The sequence below is a fragment of the Haliaeetus leucocephalus genome, unplaced genomic scaffold (assembly GCF_000737465.1).
Source record: "Haliaeetus leucocephalus isolate CR32 unplaced genomic scaffold, Haliaeetus_leucocephalus-4.0 Scaffold555, whole genome shotgun sequence".
NCBI lineage: Eukaryota > Metazoa > Chordata > Aves > Accipitriformes > Accipitridae > Haliaeetus > Haliaeetus leucocephalus.
The window spans coordinates 11,784,237-11,806,811 of NW_010972991.1; the positions used below are offsets into that span (position 1 = coordinate 11,784,237).

At 38.0% G+C, this 22,575-nt stretch overlaps 1 protein-coding gene across 1 annotated transcript in view; it reads left to right on the plus strand.

Annotated features, from left to right (window-relative positions):
- The window catches only part of CSMD3 (CUB and Sushi multiple domains 3), a 659,839-nt gene that overhangs the window by 34,772 nt on the left and 602,492 nt on the right, over positions 1-22,575 (plus strand). Inside the window, exon 3 of the mRNA XM_010577127.1 lies at positions 2,529-2,641. Within this exon, the coding sequence (XP_010575429.1) occupies positions 2,529-2,641 (113 nt within the window). The remainder of the gene's footprint in view (positions 1-2,528; positions 2,642-22,575) is intronic.

Here is a 22,575-nt window from a genome sequence, read left to right on the forward strand (position 1 = left end):
CTTGTTTTAATGACATTATTCATAAAGATGCCAATGACAAAACAAAGAATAGATGTCTGACAGAGACACACTGATGACTTGCTGCATATTTATAGATCTGTATATACACCTGTAGTGGTTTAAGACCAGCCAGTAACAAAGCACCGCAAAGCCGCTCGCTTGCCCCCCCCCCCCCGGCCCCGGTGGGATGAGGACAAAATAAAAAGAAACACTCGTGGGTTGAGACAAGGAGAGGGAGGAGATCACTCACCACTTATGGTCGCGGGCAAAAGACAGACTCAACTTGGGGAAGAAACAAAACCAACTGAATTTACTACAAGTCAAATCAAAACAAGGATAATGAGAAGTAAACCCAAACCTTAGAACACCTTCCCCCACCCCTCCCTCCTTCTCGCCTCAACCCCCCTCCCGGTTCTCTCTCCCTCCTCCCCCCGGCGGCCCAGGGGAACAGGGGGTGGGGGTTGGGGTCAGCTCCCCACACCTGGTCTCTGCCGCTCCTTCCTCCTCAGGGGGAGGAGGACTCCTCACCCGTCCCCTGCTCCACCGTGGAGTCCCTCCCACGACAGACAGTCCTTCACCAACTTCTCCAACGTGAGTCCTCTCTGCAGGCTGCAGTTCTTCCCAAACTTCCCTGGCCTGGGTCCTTTCCGCAGGCCGATCTCCAGTCACAGCCTGCTCCAGCGCGGGCTTTCCCATGGAGTCCCGGCCATCTTGGGGGGCCTCCGCTCCCCCGCTCCCCTCCCTGTGCTGGGAGCGGACAGCCTGCCGTCTCACCACGGGCTGCAGGGGCGTCCCCTCCTCCGGCACTCCTCCTCCCCTCCTTCCTCGCTGACCATGGTGTCTGCAGAGGGGCTCCCCTCGCATTCCAGTCCCCCCACTCACTGCAGGTTCCCCTTCTTAAATCTGTTCTCTCAGAGGCACCACTGCTGATGGGCTCAGCCTGGGCCAGCAGCAGGTCCGACTTGGAGCCGGGGAAGCTTCCAGAAGCTTCTCACAGGAGCCATCCCTGCAGCCCTTCCCCTGCTACCAAAACCCAAAACAACACCTCTTTAAGTGTTGTTGCTACTTTTGTTCATGTTTTTCAATTTTCTGCTCATTATTCTATGAGTAATACTATCTTATCATTTGGCTTTCATACCTGTCATCATTTTAGCCAATAGCATAAATTGGATGTTCTGGAATCCTGTAAAGATGCAGTGCAAAATCAAATGTCTGTGAATCTTACTTAATACATGGCTGTTTTTCAGTGGGTGTTTAATGAAATAGTGAAGAGTTTTGGAGGGCTTTTTGTGCATGTGTACACTAGATTTTATATTTCACATATAACAGTACATCAAAACATGATCATGAATGTATGTATGGAAAAAAAAAAGAAATGGTGAATTTATTCTAACAATGGGAAAGGAAAAGGTAAATCTTGAGCAGCCTGGACTAACTCTTATGTTAAGCCTACTCTGAGCAGGAGATTGGACTATCTGACCTAAATTTTTCTATAATTCTAAATTCAAAGTAATAAGCAAAAATAGGGCTCAGCTACAAACACATGAAAACAATTTAATGTTAATCATTATTAAAATAAATCATCCTAATCTGCTACACAATTTGCCACACACAGCTAACTAGGCTGAGGAGTATACACAGCTAAATTATTCAGCTTGTTTACGTATTTTTGACAGGTAAATGCTATGGGTTTTGTTAGTCTGGTATGAACCCTGATAAAGTTATTCTAGAATAGAGAAAGTAAGTCTTATCATATGTACGTCAAATGAAAAGAATGTGTAGAGCTGAGTATCAGTAGAGCATATCAGCAGTTCTACGAGTACTCGAAAATTGTCCTTTCATCTGTGTCTCAAACATAGTGGTTTTAATAAAACAAAACCAAATCAACCAAAAAAACACCCCCACCCCACCCCCACCCCCAGCAATCCTGTAATTCCTTGCAAGAGAGCTTTCTTTATGGATGTATGATTTCACTATGATGGTCTTTGGATTTCCTGTTTGAGTTGAAAGCAGAAATATCTTCTCTAAGGCTAAAATACCTAGTTTAAATAATCTTAAATTCCCTCAATAAAGTGAATCATGGTCCCCTTTCTTTCATCATATTACGGCAGAAAATTCATCCACTACAAATTTTAACAGAAGTCTGTGTAAAATATATAATGCAATAGGTGTTTGAACATAACTCTAAATAGTGTAACTTGGCTGGTGGTTTGTGAGGTTTTTTTTTCATCTACTGATAATCTGGACCATTTTTGAAGTCCAGTTTCTCTATCTTACTATCATCTCTTCTAAGTACAGTTTTCTCAAACCGAAGTACCTTACCTGGTTCAGTGTCCATGACACCCACTAAAATTTTATATTGATTCCTTAAACTACTGTATAAAAATCATTTTCTCAAGTAATATAAACTATATATGTTTAAGTCAGTTGCCCTTTCCATGATGAAATATTGTTTGGAACAGCAACGTGTCACATACAGGTTTATTTTTCAGAGAATTAACCATGAGTTTTGCTTTTTTCTTTCTTAGGTTAACAGGATTTCATCTTCCTCCACCTGTGACAAGTACAAAATCTGTATTTTCACTGCGCTTGACAAGTGACTTTGCAGTTAGTGCTCATGGCTTTAAAGTTTACTATGAAGGTAAGACATTCTTAAAAAAAGATTCTGGATTTTTTTCTCTGATCTCTATACTTAACAAAACTAAACTTCCCACAAGAATATATACATATACACACGTATAACCTCATCCAAGTTACAATGTTTCCTTTTCATGCAGTCATTCAGATGCACAGACTCACATCTGAAACCAAAATATTTAAAACTCTACCACCTATAGTCCCATCTAGACACAAATGTTTTATGACCTTTACTTTAATAATGCCAAATTCATTAAATTCTGAAAAACATAGTCATAATCTTTCTGGTCCTTCTAATATATGCTTATTCAAATTAATGCCAGACATTACTAGTTAATCTTGAATTTCACTAGAAAGTTGAATTTCTTATGGACAGATTCCTTCTCATACTTGCATAGGAGAAATGCTGACTCAGTTCTCTGAACTGACATAAAGCTACTTCTCTATTGCAGTTTTCACAATTGTCTACAGTTTTCACGCAGACACTGAAGTAAACGAGCAGGCTCATATATTCCTGAAGTCCAGACGTTCATAGTATTGTATGTATGTTCCAGGAAGGATCTTTTTTATGATCAAACTCACTTTAGTCATGTTTAATCAATTTCTTGGCACTGGGACTATGAACTCTAACATGTGTTTATAGGATATAAACAGAAACTGTTGTTTTTCTCTTTTTCTTTCCTATTGTTGTTTTTTTTTTTCTTTTCTTAATTGATGTAAAAACACTTGATCTTTCTGCTTCCACTAAGTATCTTTGTCAGCAAGCCGGGAGCTATAGTAAACAGCCTGGAGAAACTCTGAAGCCGTTGTAGTACCCACCTGCAACAGAAGCTAATCTCTGAGAAAGTAACTAGCTAAGTAACACTTTGATAGCTAGGAAAATATCCAAAAACTGGTAATGCAATGAAGGGCTGCCATAGAAATACAGCCCAGAATCACTCTCTAGTAAAATGTATTCAGCCATTGACATAGTTTATCTTCAGGTATGATGCATTAGAATGCTACTTCATATAGAAGTTCTCTCCTATATGTACTTATGTAAAGATATGAAATGAAAAACATAAAAGAATTTTCAGGTCTTTCTTGTCCCTTGAGTTACTATAGAAAATAAATGAGGCAATTACACACACTCTTTTTTCTGGCTTGCACACAAGGAAGAGGTAATTTACAAAATAGAAATTCAAGCTAAGTGTAACAATTATTTTTGGCTAGATTATAGCTACTCTGTAGTCTGTTAATTTTTCAAGTGTTCAGTAACATTGTTAAGCAGCAGCATTATTACAAAAATATTACACCGAAATCCCTATGGATTTTTAACTATGCAAAATATAGTATGTACTTCTCTTACGCATATTAGGAAAATATGTAGCACTTTTTATCATTGACTTGGTGCCATAAATTAGGAAATTCGAATTCACTATGTATGGTATCATCTGCTGTCCTTATACATCATTTGCCAAAAGGTTTTGCACTACTAATGCTAACAGATAGTGTATTATGCATTTTGGTTATGATAGAGAATTATTAAAACTAAAATGGAAGATGACTAATAGAGTTCAGTTTGCACATATAAATGATTCCTCACATAGTTTGTTTCTAGGCTAAAATAACATGCTGATTAATAGAACTCAGGCTTCTGAATCACTGACAAGCGTGGGGAAATTTTACTTTCAGCCACAGAAATCAGCATTTTAGAACAAAACATAAACTTGTTACCTTGAATCTGATACTCATCTTTTTCCAATCTCAGGCTTTATTTTGTGGAATCAGGAATATTGAAAGAAGTTAGGTTAGACCCCAGAGTTTTAGTTCACTGGAATCTCCCTTCCCACAGCCAGATCTACTTTTTTAAGAGCTGCATCAAGGCAGCTTCATTCAGTGAGAGAATTTTTCTTTCAATTCCTATTTTTCTGACTTCCTCTGAAGCTACCTGTCTTTACACTCAGCTTGCAAATAAATGAAAACTCATTACATTACATTCATTTCATGCATCATTCCTTGACATGAGAGAATAGAGGTATTTAAATGATAATCACATCAGGGCAATCTCCATTTCTGTTCTTGTACTCTGTGAATGTGTATAACCCTGCAATCAACATTTTCAGATCTGGTTCTACCTAGTATCCAATTTTAAAAAATTTTAATTGCCCAGTAGTTCCTTTTTAGCTTCCTGATGAAATATCTGCATAGTTAGCACCCCTAAATATCAGACCACATACTTTAGTGCTTCATTATAGATTTGTAATTCGAAACCTAAGACAGAAATGATTAGCAACCTATCATTGCAATAAAGCAAAATGATAGACAGAGATAGCATGAGAGGGCAGGATGAGCGGTAGAGACATATCTCTGAAAGGATTAGATCCAGGTGTGATTTGAAAAAGAAGGAACATACTTTTCATAATCAGTGATCATTTAAAATACTTTCCTTTGAAATGTTTGAAAATAGAAGACATAGACAGACGGTTATATGGGATGCATTAGGGTTGACTGTCTTTAAAAAAAGCCCCAAACCTGCCAAATAAATAAATAAACAAATAAACAAAGCTCACCAACACCTCTTTCTTTGACCTCCCATCCTCCTTGAAGTATCTGCAGCTGAGCTGAAAATTGACAAGAAACTCCAGAGTACCTGACAGAATCTGTGGGAACTATGAATCTACTGTGGACTTTCTTGATCATAACTTAGAGGAACATATTAATTTTTCTGGTATCCAGAGAATAAAAGTGTGTATGAAATGATATAAAATTATATCATCAATAGACCTACTGTGCTAGGACATCATTTGTAAGCCCCTGCAATTGTACCCACTCAAACGAAGTACACAATAGACCACAGAAATACGCACTCCGGCCTCCTACCATCAATATCATAAGCCTCAGTCTGTATCTTCTGTCCCTCCATCCTTCTCTCTTTCTCTCCCTCTCTCCTTCTCTCCCTCCTTCTCACCTTCTTTCTTTCCTCAATGTCAAGTGGCATATTTGGGTAAGCTTTGGTACCATTGTGCGCATACTTCTTTATGTTCAGTTTCTCTATTATTTGGGAAAGAACACATCTGAGAAATAAATACAGAGATATACCTCTCTATATAGCACAATACCACTGGAGAAAAAGGATTTAATGAGAGAAAACTGAAACAGATTACTCAAAATAAAAGGACTTCACTTACAGTGGCAACAGAAAATGGTGAGATGCATTGAAAATTAAGGAGGGATATTAAGAAAAAAACTTGTGCTACAGTATTACCAGCAGCAATTTATCACTTCATCACTGTCTAGTGACACAGCTTTGCTGACTGGAGTGAGAAATGGGGGAGTTGCAAGTCTGCTGATTCCTTGCCTGTTTTTTTCTGGAGAGGTTTCTGGCATCTTTTCTTTTTTTTTTAGTAGCTTTCAGTATCTGTGTAGCATGTATGGGTATTAATGTATGGAGGAGAAATGCTATACTTGATCCCTTATTTGATCATTTAGGCCAAGCCGCAGTGTAGCTGTGTCGTTTTTATTTTACTTCTGACAAGATTATTTTTATTTTGGAATAGAAGAATTTAATGCACTTTTCCATTTCCTGTTGTCCTGAGATACATAAGCAGCTTTATTCACTGAGGGCAGGGGAGGGGAAATACAGCTGCTAAGAAAGCAAGCAAGATAGCAGCTTGGCCCATACAGCAAGGGGCTTCAGTGAACCTAGTCCTGCTTTGAACAGTGCTTCCTTTTGTTCTTACTGGGTTATTTTACAGCTATTAAACAGGTAGCTGACCTTGTTAAAATCACTGACTTTATTAAAAAATTTACTGCTAGAATTTATGGCAATCTTTATTCAAGGTAATTATGATAGACATTTTTGTGCTGTCCTATTGATCATGGGGAAGAAAAAAATAACTAACTTAATATATAGCTTATTCTTATAGTGAAACACCTGCATGTCCTGGACATGAATCACAATTATTTATAATAGTGTTATGAAATATAATTTTATCTGTTTTGTACTGCTACACATCTTTTTAAAGCTGAACTATAAAACTGAATTATTAGACACTGTATAAATAATGAAATGGTCTTCATGTTTGTACTGGAGTGGTGGTATTGGAATTCAGCAATTCTGCTGAAATGCTTTTGAGAGGGGTTTGAGAGCAATGTTAAAAATTTCAAGACTGATCTCATCTTTATGGATAATGGCAGGGGGGCAGGAAAGAAGGGAGCAGATGGTGTTTATTAACAGAATAGGATTTCCATCTAGTGACTTCTAGGGATCTATCATGCATTTCTATCAGCAAAATTAAGGAAAATCGGTAGCTGATGTACAGGATTATTGAAGCATGTAGATCAGAAATACTAGTAGGACTTAAATGTGCCAGGATGTGGATGCTAAAAATAATTTTGGCAGTTGGTATAGAGCTAGAGAATGTGAACAAATAGGATAATCTATTTTTAGCTCTCCTGCATATCAGAATTCAAAAATGTGGCTACACATAATCTAAATCTGGATTTAGGTAAGGTTCATGAAGTACTAGCTGTATGAAGCTAATAATATGACTACTAACTTCATATAAAAATTTAAAGGAGTACTAATGAATTATTGTTTAATATTGGAGTGGTCTCTATAAAAGGTTCACTCAAAAAGTGTTTGCCAGGTTGGAGTTGTAAAAGCCATAGACTTTAAGATGTAAAGTTGTCACCAGGCTTACTACCTGACAGATACTACAGGCTTTTTTTGTTGTCGTTCAGATTTTGCCATAGCTATTTTGGGTATGGCTGCTCTCTGTCATAAGATTGCTTCAGCAAGCCCAGTGGAATTCAGTTGAGTTTGCCTAGTGTTTCTGAAAGGAAAGTCCACAAAGAAAAGAAAGGAGTAACTAAAATAGAGAATGCTGAATTACCTAAACAGGTGCATTCATCATGGAAACTCCTGTCTTGAAAATGAAACATACTAAATCTAGCAAGGAAACATACTAAACATAAGAAGGCAATCTAAATTCTGAATTTCTACTTCCATTCAACCTGTTGGATAACAAGAAAAAAGAAAGGTGCTGGAGTTTCTTTCTTTTGGCTGAATGCATGGGAATATCTGCTACATTGTCTAGGAAGTCACATAAAATTATCTAGCATATCCTTCTAGTCTTGGAATACTAACTGTGCATGGAAAGCATCCCAACAATGCCTGTTCATAGACTTGTATCTACTGTCCACAGTGTGTGATGCAGAAATAAAATGGCTGTATATTCAGGGAAATAGAAAACATGAAAGATGCTTATGAGGCTTTGACTTTATTGTACCGTTCTTCAAGATAGTTATTAATGTGGTAAGTAGTTCTGAACTCCCTTGGTATAGGGAAGGTAAAGAGAAAGTTACAATTTGCAACATTTAAAAATTAATTTAGTAAATGAAGGGGAGTTATCAAATCCTAAGTAAAGTTTAGAGAAAGAATAAATAAATATGTAAGCTATAAGATACGGTGCTAAGTCATGTTGCAAAGTGATTTTTTAGATTGATGTGTTTGCAGTGTAACTCCACTAAGAGAAGTAAATGTGCACAAATTTTATGCTGTGATTAACAATGGCAGACTATTATCCTGCTTTTGATCATATTATTGATACTTCAGCATCAATCCAGACAAGAAAAACCAAAACAAGAAGTCCATCCTACTAAAAGTTTCAAAATACGTCAGATATTTTATCTGGTAAAACTATAGATCAATATTCTTTCCCATGTATCATGCAGAGATGTATAACCACATGACATCTTCCTAGCCAATGTTTTTTAAAATCATAAGTAACATTTCCAAAATACACTCTGTCAGTTAATACTTAACATCGTCACTAAATAAAATAAGTTTTGGCTGGGAAAATACTTTTTTTCTTCCAGCTGATCCAGTGTAGCCTGTGTGTCACAATACATCATTGCCCCAGGACTATCATGCTTAATCCTAATGCCAGAATTACTTGTAATGCTGTAGCACAGAAGGGAATCACTCTTTATGACATCAATACGAGGTTGCCTTGGTGCTTATTAATTTTAAATATTTCACCTGTACATTGTATTTTTCCCACCATTCCTGTATAGATCCAGAAAGAGTAAAGAAAAATAGGCCTGTGGACTTAATCTGGTTAATTTTTATTGTATTTCACACAATTTTCTTGATATTGCAATCACTAATTTGGATTTGGCTAAAGAATAACTTCTGGAAACAAATTCAGCTCTTGAAGACATCAAGATTTAAGAAAACTATCACTTTCTTTGATTCTACTGATCACTCTGCCTCACTTAGAAGTAAGACTTTTTAACTCTGATTTTTAAACTTCCAGTCACTGGCTCTTGTTCTGCTTTTATCTGCTAAATTACAGAGCCCTTAGTATTAGCATCTGTCAGTTCTTATGCTAGGTTCTTAAGTACTGCAATAAAATCACACATTTCAGAGTATTCTTTCTGTTTAATATGGGCTTTTAAAGTCTTAATATAAAGTATTTTGTTCCCAATCACAAATTATTTTGTGCTATTCTTCTGCATTTCGATAATTTTGTGAGTGTTGTGATGTTTCTGAAAAATGGGTCTGGTCAGTACGCTCATCCAGCTGAGTCCTGCACCTAATCACCACAATCTGTCCTATCTTCTTATTAAATCCTTTTTTAACACTCAGTGCAACCTCACTCTCTATCCTGTGCATGTGTGAGGGCTTCACGGGCTGAGTGCCAGCTTCTGGGGTCAGACTGGAGGTGTAGGTGCCCCTACCCTGTGGTATCAGCTACTGCAGCAAGTGGGGTCTCAGTGCCAGCTGCTTGAGTGGATGGGGATCTTGGCTGCCACTCACTGAGGTGGGAACAGCGCCTGTCCCAAAAACTAGCTACTGGGAGGAACCTGCTTGGGTGAAGCAAGTGAGGCACACAGTGCTGGCAGCTGGAACAGGCCATGTGCCCGGTGCTAGGGGAGTGTGGAGGGCAACTGGCTGTATCTTCTCCAAACCGGGTGTGCACAATTACAGCTGGACTCGCCAGCAGGTAGGAGGTGCTGGACCTGGGATGAGGTATCAGGTGGGTGGAGGGTCCATGCTGGACAAGTGTGTAAGTGCTGCATGTTTGCTAGTGAGCATCAAGCTGGACCAGCCAGTGAGTAGGGGACCCATGGGGAGGGTAAGAAGGCCTGCAATCTGGGCAGGGGTGCTGAGTGGACAGAGAGGTTGTGCTGGTACTTGGGGGATGTCCTGGTTTCAGCTGGGATATAGTTAACTGTCTTCCTAGTAGCTGGTACAGTGCTATGTTTTGAGTTCAGTATGTGAAGAATGTTGATAACACTGATGTTTTCAGTTGTTGCTCAGTAGTGTTTAGACTATAGTCAAGGATTTTTCAGCTTCTTGTGCCCAACCAGGGCACAAGAAGTTGGCACAGGACAGAGCCAGGGCACCTGACCCAAACTGGCCAACAGTGTATTCCATACCATGTGACGTCCCATCTAGTTTAGGAACTGGGAAGGGGGGGCAGGGATTCGCCGCTTGGGGACTGGCTGGGTGTCAGTCGGCGGGGGGTGAGCAATTGCCCTGCGCATCATTTGTACATTCCAATCCTTTTATTACTACTGTTGTCATTTTATTAGTGTTATCATTATCATTATTAGTTTCTTCTTTTCTGTTCTATTAAACTGTCCTTATCTCAACCCAGGAGTTTTACTTCTTTTTCCCGATTTTCTCCCCCATCCCACTGGATGGGGGGGGAGTGAGTGAGCGGCTGTGTGGTGCTTAGTTGCTGGCTGGGGTTAAACCACGACAGGGGATCCGCAAATGTATGTGTGTTTGTGAACCCAGATAGTCTCGTGTGCCTGTCTGCACTAGTGACCTCCTGTGTCTGCCAGCTGAAGAGGGGACTTGGCTGCTGGTGCTTGTGTTTTATGTGAGTCCTGTAGGTAGGTGCTGTTGAAGGCAGCACTCTGTCTGTGGCAGTCTGTAGACAGTCATGTCAGCGTCTGTGTGTGTGTCTGTGTGTTTCTCTGGGATACATGCTTAGCTGTGCAACTGGTTAAACCTGCAAATGGGAAAGCATCAACAAGGTCCATTGGCCTGAGTCAGACACCTCCACGTCTCAAGATGCCCCAGGCTGGGCTCCTATGGCTGGGCAAGAGAAACCTCCAGGCCCCAGAGCTGCTTGAGGCAGTGGCCACTTATAACATCCCTTTACATCCTTAAATGCCATTTGTGTTCATCAAGCATAATTTGCCCTTGGTAAGTCTGTGCTATTCCCAATTACTTCCATCCTTCAGGTGTTGGAAAATGGATTAGAGAAGTGCGCTCTTCAGGATACTTCCAGGAACTGAGGGAAGGGTTACTAGTTTATAGTACTTGTGGTGGTCTGTCTAGTCATGAGGGACTACCACTGATTGCCATAATTTTTCATGGATTACAGACAGCAGCTTTTCAGTCATGGTGGGACAGCTCTTTCAGCACCCGTGGGTGAATCTATGCAAGTGACTATATTCAACTTCTCTATGTAATCCCTCACTTACTGCACACCCAGAACTGGCTGCCTCTCTCCTTCCCAACTGTACTGACACATGAAGCAGTTTCTTCTTGTGAAGAATGATACACAAAAAGCATTGAGTTCTTTGGCCTTTTCCATGTTGTCCATTGTTGTCTCCACTCACCAGTGTATCTGCATTTTTCCCTGTCCTTTTTGCTACTAGCATACTTGTAGAATCACTTTTTATAACCCATAACACCCCTCACTAGTGTTAGTGCCCGTTGGACTTTGGCCTTCTTCATTTTGTCCCTAAGTACTGAAACAACACTTTGTCCTGGTTTCGGCTGGGATAGAGTTAATTTTCTTTCTAGTAGCTGGTATAGTGTTATGTTTTGGGTTCAGCATGAGAAGAATGTTGATGACACACTGATGTTTTCAGTTGTTGGTGAGTAACGTTTAGACTAAGTCAAGGATTTTTCAGCTTCTCATGCCCAGCCAGCAAAAAGGCTGGAGGGGCACAAGAAGTTGGAACAGGTCACAGTCAGGGCAGCTGGCCAACGGTGTATTCCATACCATGTGACATCACATCTAGTATATAAACTGGGAGGAGTGGGGGCAGGGGATCGCCGCTTGGGGACTAACTGGGCGTCGATTGGTGGGTGGTGAGCAATTGCACTGCGCATCATTTGTATATTCCACTTCTTTTATTATTACTGCTGTCATTTTCTTAGTGTTATCATTATCATTATTAGTTTCTTCTTTTCTGTTCTATTAAACTGATCTTATCTCAACCCAGGAGTTTTACTTCTTTTCCTGATTTTCTTCCCCATCCCACTGGGTGGGGAGGAAGTGAGTGAGCGGCTGCTTGGTGCTTAGTTGCTGGCTGGGGTTAAAGCATGGCACCCTGACAAAAGCAAATCTTAAGGCAATCTAATTTAAGATTCACATTTTGATCCCATGTCGAGACAAGTAGTGATAACTGTAATCCAGTATAGTTGAACCAGTATTCTGTACGAACTAATATACTGCTCATTAAAGTATCAAATTAAATATAGCTCCATGTTTATAAGCAGTTGATTCCTTCATGCTTTTCCTAAGTTACAGTTAAATGAAATTTTGAAGCAGTAATACACAATAGTAGACTTTGAAATATCCATAAAGTTCATAAAAATAGAGCTACTGATAGTTGACACTGGTACCTCTAGAACTACATGGCTGAATCCTTCCACCCACATTTGGTATTTGATAAAATTTTGGCTTTGATTTGTGTTAGCTTTGATAGAATTTCTGTATCAGTAATATCAAAATACACGGATCTGCAAGAACAGGTTCAGTATGCTCAGCATGCAATCTTAAATACTCTTTAAAAGTCAGTAGGAAACTCTACAGCTGGAGAGGTTTATTCATGATGAGCATATGCATCTCAATAATACAGAACTGTAACCTAAGAACAGACTCATTTTGTCATCTTAGATTTTCAAAGTTTGTCAGTTTTTCACATGTAAGTTAAATTTATAGTTCATATTAGGACACTTAGATCCATGATAAGATATTCATACTGTTGAGCATTCAGAAGCTCAATACAAATTATGTGACATGTAAAATGCTTGGCAATAGGTGAACTTTTTTTTAGGTTTGTAAATTAAGCATCCAATTATGTCAGTCGCTGACATTATCCAGAACAGTACCATTATAACCATTTAGCCATGAATATAATGACAATTTTATTTTAACAGGAAGAGAGAAATAATTGCTTACTCAGCACTGGAATTCTCTGCCTTTTAAAATCAAATAAAATTTGTTAGAGGTTTATTTTGGAAGATTTTTTTTTTTTTTATCAGTTCTTAGCAGACAATTGCTCATTAGCCAATGAGGTCATTCAAGCAAAACTCAGTGTAAATTTAGACAGCTTTGAGAATGGCTGGATAATGCCATGAGCTACATGGTTAGTTAAATGACTTACAATTAAAAAAAAATAAAAATTAAAAAAAAATTGAAAGCAACTGTATCTACAAGTAAATATTAGACTTCTGGCTGGAGGAGCCATTCTCCTTTGGTAATTCTGCTTTTCTGTTGATGAATCCCTACCTGAACAACGTAAAGAAAAAAAAAAAAAGCCATTCCTTTGTCAGATGGTTGGCCGCAGGCCACTGAAATCCCATGGACTATAAATTGCATGTTACACCTAAAAATTAATTAGCTAAGCTGCTTAGCTAAGATCCACACTATAGATGTAATTGGAAAAGTTGTCCCAAAATATTGACACAGTTTTAAAACTTATTTTTTTAAATTAAGCTCTACATTAGAAACATTTTAGAACTCCAAAGCTAACCTATTTCTTTTAAACAAAGAGGTTTATCCCAAGGAAAATTCATAATGAATTCTTGATAAACTTTTGATCTAAAACCCTAGAAACTTACATGCTTTAAAAACATCAGTTCATTATATTTGGGACATTTTTTAAAAGAATTTTCTGAAAATAATGGCAATGGAATAATTTCATAAAAATACCAGCTCAAGTTTTGGTGCAGAATTCTTTTACCTTCTTTGCTTTTGGTTCTTATCTTACATTCTATAGTTTCCCTGCTATAAAATGACATCTGAAGTGAACAGGCCTGGTATCAGACAGCAATCCTACTGGTTCCATATAAAAAATAGAAGACTAGGAGACTTCCTTACATATCTATTGCATGATTAAATAAGAAATTAAAGCATTAGAATCACAAAGATTTTTTTTTTAAATTGAATTTAGCATTTATATTCCTTTTCCCTTACTGTTCTGTCAGTGTGCGTCTTAAGGAATGTGTTCTTAGTTCTTTTAGGACCAGATATCATTGCCACTTGTAGCACTCAATTCTCAGTCTCTCCAAAGAGATAATCAACACTGATGCGCTTAGTGGCAGTTGTAGAGCTGATTTTGTGATGATATATGCATCATCTGGGGAATTATTTGAAAACACAGGCCAAGAAAATGCTACTAAACTATGGCTTCTCAACATGAGTATTTATGGCCAGGTCTGAATTGGTGATGTAGAAATGAAAGCCTGTGCTGCATGCTTATTCCTTTCAGCACTCTGTCTCTCTAGTTTACTAGTTATTAGTAAGTAGACAGATGACAAGAATAAGATGTTTATAGACAAGTAGTGTTGTAAAATAACAACATGCTATGTCATCTTTAATTACAGTGTAGCATTGCTCAATTCTGTGCTTGTCACAAGAGCTCTTATTGCAAGCAATAAGAATGTGTTATTCTGGGCATGAAGCATCTTCATATGGAAAAATTTTCTACTTCCATCCACAATTCTGCTACTGTCACATCTACAATACATTACAACTTCACATATGGTTGAGATGTAATGAACTACAGACTCCTTATACCTCAACCTTTTCCAAGCCTCTGCAGTCACTTGAAAGGGTCTTTTTCTGAAGCCTTTTTTATCCATTAAATACATTTTTTTATTTACTATTCATAGAAAGTACAGTATAAAATAATATTTAATAAACCCAGGAAAAGTTTCTCAAAACCAAGGAGTTAATTGGACAAAAGAAATCAAAAGAAGAAATTCTTGGAAGATGGTAATAGAAAAGGAGACAGAAGCTAAGCATTGATAAAACAGATTTGGTTATAACTGCAAAACAGTACAAAGACTCTTATAGCACAGGAGCTTCTCACACTGGTGTTAGTAGGCAACACATTTCAATTTTGACCAACGGACCAAGATAAATAAGCATAGCATTAGAGAAGTTTTCAGAGTGGTAACCATCAACTTTGTGAGATTAAGCTGATAGCATATGTCCATAAGCTGATAGCATATGTCCATAAACTGATAGCATGTGTGTCTAAATATTTTAATGGTTCTAATATTTTGTACCAGCTGTGGAAACTGGTTTGCTGCTAGATAACTGTAAAAGTGAGATTTGATAAATGATTATAAGAAATCATATACTTACATTATGATTGAAACAATAGACAAAAGTGTAGCCAGGGAGGTAATTACAAAAGTGTGGTCAAGTGATTAACTAGTAATTACTCATAAGTTTTGCAGTTCTTTGCTCTTATGACTAGATGTTCCTGTATGCTAGATGAGAACAATGTTGAAACTGACCATGTGTGATTGAAACTGCGTTAAGCTTCAAGATCAAAGAACAAGGACAAGAACAAAGACTTCAAGGACAGCCAACAGAATCTCAAATGGGTTGGTGGTCATAAAAGCAGCCCTTCCCCTCAAATGAACTCTTCATTGCGCATGATCAGATGTAGGCAGTACTATGATAATCAGTTACAATAATTTCTATGTATATGTATACTAATTGATTAATATGTAATTGTTACTCCATATAACCTGTTTGTGCTGAAGCTGTGGCATGCACGCTAGGTGGAATTATCCCCTGTGCATCCAGTGCTGTGATAGAGAATGCCTGCTTTCTAAAACTCCAAAATGAGTCTTAGAGAGCTCCTTTGACCGGCTTTTTGGTATCAAAGCCATAACCAGAGAGCAGGCAAAGGAACTGAAAAAGTAATGGAGAGAATATTAATTGAATTTTAGTATTAAATGTTATTACTGCTTTTGAGGTGCTATGGACTTAGGCTGGTCCCCAGCTTCATGTTCCTTTCTCCCTCCATTTACTTGCTGCAGCATTCACAAGGCCATGTAGGGAGCCAGATCAGGGAATTAGTATGGATGAAAACATGCCATTTTGTTGCCTCTGTATTATTCCCTCATCCTTTTCTCTGCTCCAGCCTGCTGCGTGGCTCACAAATGCTAACAGCAACCCAAGGCATGAATGAGATACATGCAGTTGATGGCATGAAAAAACATTGCTCTTTTGACAACAGCCCATTTATCTAATTTAAAACATATATCAAACTGCATCTCGATGCAACATGTGTAATGCAGAATGACAATAGGAGATTATAACAGTCTTACAGTTGTAAATTGTCTCACCACTTGTCTGCACTTCTATTGTGTGACGCCTGCCAGCAGATTTACTGAGTACACAAAACTGACTCTTGCTGCTTAGAAGAAAATACATCACAATATCTTGGATTCTCAAGATTGTTTTGGGTTGCAAGTGCTCCAAGGAGCATGTTTGTCATGTTTGGCTTTGAGTCTTTCATGAAAGCATTATACAGTGTGCCTCTTATATTCACTTGAATCCAGTTCGATCACTATACAGACTTGAAATGATAAATTAAAAAAGAAAAAAAGAATCCCAAAGATTAAATATGTATTACAGATTGGAAATAGCTACAAAAGAGAAACTTAATTTAAGAAGTTGCAATCTTAACATCCACATAGCACTAAATTCTTTCTTGGGCTGTTTCAATTTCCCCTGAGATTTAGGTCTCCTTTTTCCAACCTCTCCCCACCCTGCCCCAAGCCCTTCGGTTCTAAGGTTGTCTTTCCCACATGAAGTATTTCAGACTATACTTTCACTGCTCCCTTCTAAGGCATGGAGTTCTTTTCTTTTGTCTCTATATTTTAGTACTCCATTCAAGTTCATTTATTTGATAGACAGCATGTCCTGAATTTATGATTATGATGATATCATCAGTCTTCACCTCCAGTACCACCTGTGGCATAAATGCAAATGAAAGAAAAAGGATCTTGCCCTGTTTTCTGGGATTGGTTTCCTTTTATGTGAGATTTTTTAAATTTTCATTTTAATTTCTATTGTATTCTTTCCTTAGCTCATTCCTTTAAGCCAAGTACACTATCTTGTAGGTAACATTTTTAGAGACTGCTACATCAGTTTACAAATCCTATCACATGTGAGGGATTAGGTGGTCAGGATTCAACTCACAAGACTTTCAATGCACATTACAGTGCTGATGTTGAAATCCTGTATTGTCATTGCAGTATATATATAATATATATAGAGAGAGACAGGAATATATATTATATATATAATATATATAGAGAGAGAGGCAGAAATAAACAATTCCAGAGCACCATCCTATTTCTTTTCTCACTGCTGGCTATAAAGTAAGTGTAAATGACTAGTACACATAGGTGTATAGATAAGCCATACCTAGCCACAACTGTAACACACAGGTGGGTTTTTTTTTTCTCTTCTTTGACAGAATATGGGACATACTACTACAGAAATTACAATATTAGCATTCTTCACCCTATCCCCCAGAACTTTTCATCAGTTTAAAGGTCCCTGTTGTCATATAAGTGCAGGTGACATCGTGGAAAACATAAGTACTTGTGGCATTATTGCTGTTCCTGCCTTCAGGGCACATCTGTTGTCTTACAGGCAGGTGAACATCACATCATTGGCTCCGTAGGACACCTGGGACTTTCAACTGGTGGGACTGCTGAAAGGCCACAGCAGTATTTCAGTTGTATTCACCTTTTCATCATCAGAGTGCTACCTGAAAAAAAAAATAACTCCCGAAACACACAAAGTATGTTTAGTGAGCAGACATTGCTTTATTCTGTGCAGGGTGCGAGGTGGAAGATTTCCACAAATCAAGCATGCCTACTGAGGTTTTCAGTCCATACTTACACACTACAGTTAAAACAGCACGCCTTTCTAATACATATGTTCCACCTAACTATTGCATATTCATTATGTTGAGCAAGCATGACGTGTTGCTCTCTTGAGCAATCATCACAGAGTCTTCTGTGCTTGTGTGGGGGTCTCTGGTGGTCTCTGGTGGTCTTTTGGGGAAGGACACCCCTACACCTTTTGTCCTTTAATGATCATGCGTCATCTGAGGACACCAGGGTTTTGGTTTCTCTTTCCAACCCTTCATTTCTCAATACCAAAGGAGGATGTGTGTCCTTGATTAGCAAGTCTATAACTCTGAAATGTACGTTATCTGATTATCTGGTGCCTTGACTATTATCCAAACACTCCTTAAGCATCCTCTATTGTAAGCAGAGTCTTAAACTAGATAAGCTTTACCTTGAGTACACATAATCTAAACAGTCTTTGAATAGCAAGCATACCACATTTCTCATGTTTTAGTTTTTTATCTTTAAGCTATCACCTCCTTCTTAGTTGTTAATCCATCTTTTGAAGGCTTGAGGCAACAAGAACACTAGGATGAGTCACAGACTCTTCCATGCTGCTACCCACAACCAATTTATCTGACCATTTCACATGTTATTTGCTTGTGGATTTTTCTTGTGATTTTAGCCTGTTTGCAATGAAGGCAAGACTAGATTTTAGCATATTTATGAATTTGTCCACTTGCTTGAAAGTCTGAAGCTAGGAAATTTATTATTCACAGAATTTGCATGGGTTTGCTCTAGGTTTAATGATATGGCCTACAGGTATGGCCTAAGTATGTGTGTCTCCATTCCTGATCAAAATTAGGACTTCACTACAGTTCATCTGATCCATTGCCTCTTTTTTGTCTTGAAGCGTAACTAAATTAATTAAAAATTACATGAATTAGTTTTGTTCATAGATCTTTTGCAAGCAGAAAAAAAATGACAAATTCAATTAGTTGGTGATTATTTTTCCCCTATACTCCTTAGAAAGTGCAAAGCCAAAGGGACTTTCCACTTTACTTCCTTCTTTTGTAATGAATATTACTAATTGCCCTCACACCATTTCAGGAATAAAAATTTAAGATTAACATGTGTATCATCTTCCAGTTTTAATCTGTGTAAGTATATCATAGGAGAATGTAAATGTAAACATTACTTTGCATTTCCCACAGAAACTACACAGAATTCTAAGGACAGTTATCAATTGATTTTACTGCCAAATTAAATAATAAAGAAGGAATAGTTTTCATTCCTTCTTTTTCCTGGAAAAAAGAAAATTCAACACAGGAGAAATATTATGTTTATGAGCAATCTAAAGTAACCAATTAGATGCAACAGACTGGACATCTACTCAAAGTCACTTGTTTTTTATTCTGCAGCAATAATTCAATCTGTTTGGTATTCTTTGCTGCTACATCCAGATGTTCAAACAGTGGGTTTGTTAAAGGGCAATACCATTAGAGTTTTGAAGCAAATCAAAGACTTTATTTCAAGGCCTGAATTACAGACCCTTCATGTCTTTCCATTAAATATCATAAGATACATCTAGTGTTGATTTTTATATCACAAAGTCATCTGCAGGGAAAAATAAACTAATAACTTTTCTATTATTCCAGTCAGACTCCTTTGAATGTTTTTCTTTCTTTAAACTCTCATATATATGCTATGCTGTCTTTTAAAATAAAGTGAATGTATTGGGAACTCTTGTTGACATTTCATGTCATTCTTTTGGGCCTAAAATCATCTTTTCTGTTACTGGGTTATTTTGAGAAAACACCAATCTTTAATGGAATAGAATATTCTATTCTTGTAATGGCATAAAGGTAAAGGTCTCAACCACTTGTTACATGAGTCAACAATGTGCCCTGGAAGCAATGGTAGCTAATAGCATACTGGGCTGCATCAACAGAATTGTAGTCAGTAAATTGAGGGAAACAATTTTTTCCCTTTCCTCGGCTCTTAACTCTGGAATACAGCATCCAATATTGGGTCCCCAGTTCAAGAAACATGCTGATAAATTACAGCAAGTTCAGGGAAGGGACACTGTGGAGCACTTGCCCTTCAAGTAGAGGCAAAGGGAGATGGGCTTCTTCAGCCTGCAGAAGAGATGGCTAGGGGCAGGGAGGTGTCAGAGCATTCTTCAAATACCTGTAAGGAGCCAAGTGAGAAGGGTCTCAACTGAGGTGAATGGCAAGACAGACATCCTAACCAAAATTATGAGATTGCCCAGAGTGGTTGTGGAATCTCCTCTCTCAGGTCTTGACCCCACTTTGAGCAGGAGGTTGGACTACAGCCCTCCTGAGGTCCCTTCAACCTGAATTATTTTATGATTCTATACTAAGTAACCCATAGGAAGTAGCCAGAAGTAATCATTTTAATTTCTTAGTTTAATGTGAAAATCAAATGTGCATTCCTGAAGGATTTTTTTCCATGTAAATACAGACAGATATTGGAGTTGGCTTGAAGTACATCCAATTAAATGCTATTTTACTGTCAGAGAGCAGCAAGGGCTGGAAGACAAGGAACAAGAAACTGAGGGTCACTCCACACAGACTGTGCCCTCTTCAATGGGGCACAGTCTCACAGAGGCTGAATATGTGGGGCAGAGCCAGGGGCTGCTAACAGGGTCCATCGATAGCCACGGAAACATGGCAAACAATGGACCAGGGCCAGGGTGCATCCAGGGAGCAAAAAGAAATGGGGCCAGGGCCAGGGCCAGGGCCAGGCTGGAGACAGGGTACCAGCATAGGGCTGAGAATTCTTGCAGGAGCTAAGCTCCCTACAGTGTAGGGCAAAGGCATCCATCCAGCAGATATCTGGAGACTGGGAGACTGGGACTCCTATGGTGGTGTTGTGGCAGGTAACTGACAGCCCTGGGCTGAGCTGAAATGGGACTCCTGCGCCCATGGGCAGGGATGAGGGTCCCAGGTAAGGGTGGTCAGGGCTGGTAAGGTCTATTACTGCTCTCAGGGCCTTGACACTTATTCTGTCTCAGGTTATTGAAAGATATTTGTACTTTGTGTACATATGTTAAGTCCTTTTTTGAACTGTGATAGCTGCAACAATGCGCAGACCCTGGAGTTTCACTAGGTATCTTGTTCATGAAACCTGTAAGTAAGCAGACGTGCTCTGTTAATCTTTACTACATCATTCATTCTTTATATTTCTGAACTGATAGGTCAGAAACACCTTCATGTGAAGTTCCACAGGGCTATATTTCTAACATTTGTAACCAGGTGACCTCTACCTTCAAAATACCTCATAAAGCATCATGAAGGAGTGTTTACACCACTAGATTAAGGCATTTAGTTTAGCTTAGAGCATTTAAGTTGGGTTCTAAATTGTCCTCTGAAAAAGAACTATTTTTTTCCATTGATTTTGTGGAAAACTTTGTCTCTTAACTTTGAGAACTAAAATAGGAACATGACTGTTGACACCATGATTATAGGTTTTTTTTAGTAGAAAACTTGTTGAAAGATTTCAGTGCATATCTTTGCTGTCAGAGTGGTCCTCAGAAAACCAATCAAAATAGCCCTTTATCTGCACACACTCAGTTCTGAGACTTAAAAGTTTGTGAAACTGTCTAGTTTGCTTCATCATTGCATGGCACAATTTTAAGCATAGAAATGTATATACAGATGCTGTGTAGCATTTCAGTCAATTAGAATATTATTGCACTGTGGTAAATTTCTGGTTATTAAGGCATCTCTAAATTTGATGCAATAGGTACTGAGTGCAAGCAAAACTCATTACATTGATATTGATAGTGAATTTCATTTTCTTTTAAAAAATATGATAATTGTACCACTTTGTCATCTGGTCAAACAAAATTAAGTGAATTATATTTCAGATATTTTAAAAGTGTCATCAAATTACATGTCATTTTTCAAAGATGTGTAAAACACATTTCCTAGTCCTGAAAGTTTTGCTTTACAGACCATACACAAAACAAAGGGCTAAAAGAGTATATTTCTACTTCAAGTTTATAAACCCAGATTAAACGCCTAAATTACATTGCCACTACAGAATACCTTCTTGAATGTTCATTCCTCCTGGAGCAGCATTAGCAATTAAATTAATTAAATTCCATTAATTAAAGCTGCATAAACTCAATACAGAGAACTATTTGCATATTGTCAGCTAATTTTTCTGGCCAACTACCAACTCTGAAAAACATAAATGTGGTTAAGTGGTTATTGCTATCAATAAAGGACTTGTGCCTTATTCTGTTTAAAAACTATTATCTTTACCCTGTGGCATGTTAGCTCCTGAAATAGATGGCACATTCTTTTAACTTTTCTGGTAAGTGTTCATCTACTTACTTCAACAAATCATTGAGAGCTTATTAGCAGAACTTATTTGTCTGCGACCTGTTGTTTGGTAAACAGAAGTGTTTTAAAAAGAAAAAGAAAAAAAAACAATTCTAGTACATAGTATAAAGTAGCCCTCAATTTAAAGATTGGAATTGGGTTTTAATCTTAACTTTTTCTTTTTTTTTTTTTTTTTATTTAGTAATGGTCAACCATTCTGTGATTTACCTGGAGCCAAACTTGTCACTGATATTTGAAGTGAGAAAGTCTCTGAAACTCATAGTACTGTCACCAGAAAATCTACTGTAATATTTGAAAGATCTAATTTGTAAGAGCATGACTTCACAATCTGAACCAGGAAAGTAAAGAAGTTGTCAGAAAGATTGAAAGATGACAAAAAGAAACAATATCTGGTCTTATCAAAGAACCACAGCTAGTGAGAGAGTTGTCACTGAGCTGAGACTTCATGAAAAACTGAGCAGTTCAAGAAAGGTAATTGGATTATTGTGAACTTGAAAGAGTGTTGAAAAGATAATAGGAATGGAAGAAGTCTACAGATTGTAGAAAAAAGAACTCTTCAGTTGATTTGTTTAAATTTTAAAATAGAAAAAGGCAATTCAAATCTTAGATGAGTAACTCATCTTCTGAATGAGGCTCAATCTTACAGTAAGGTATGGA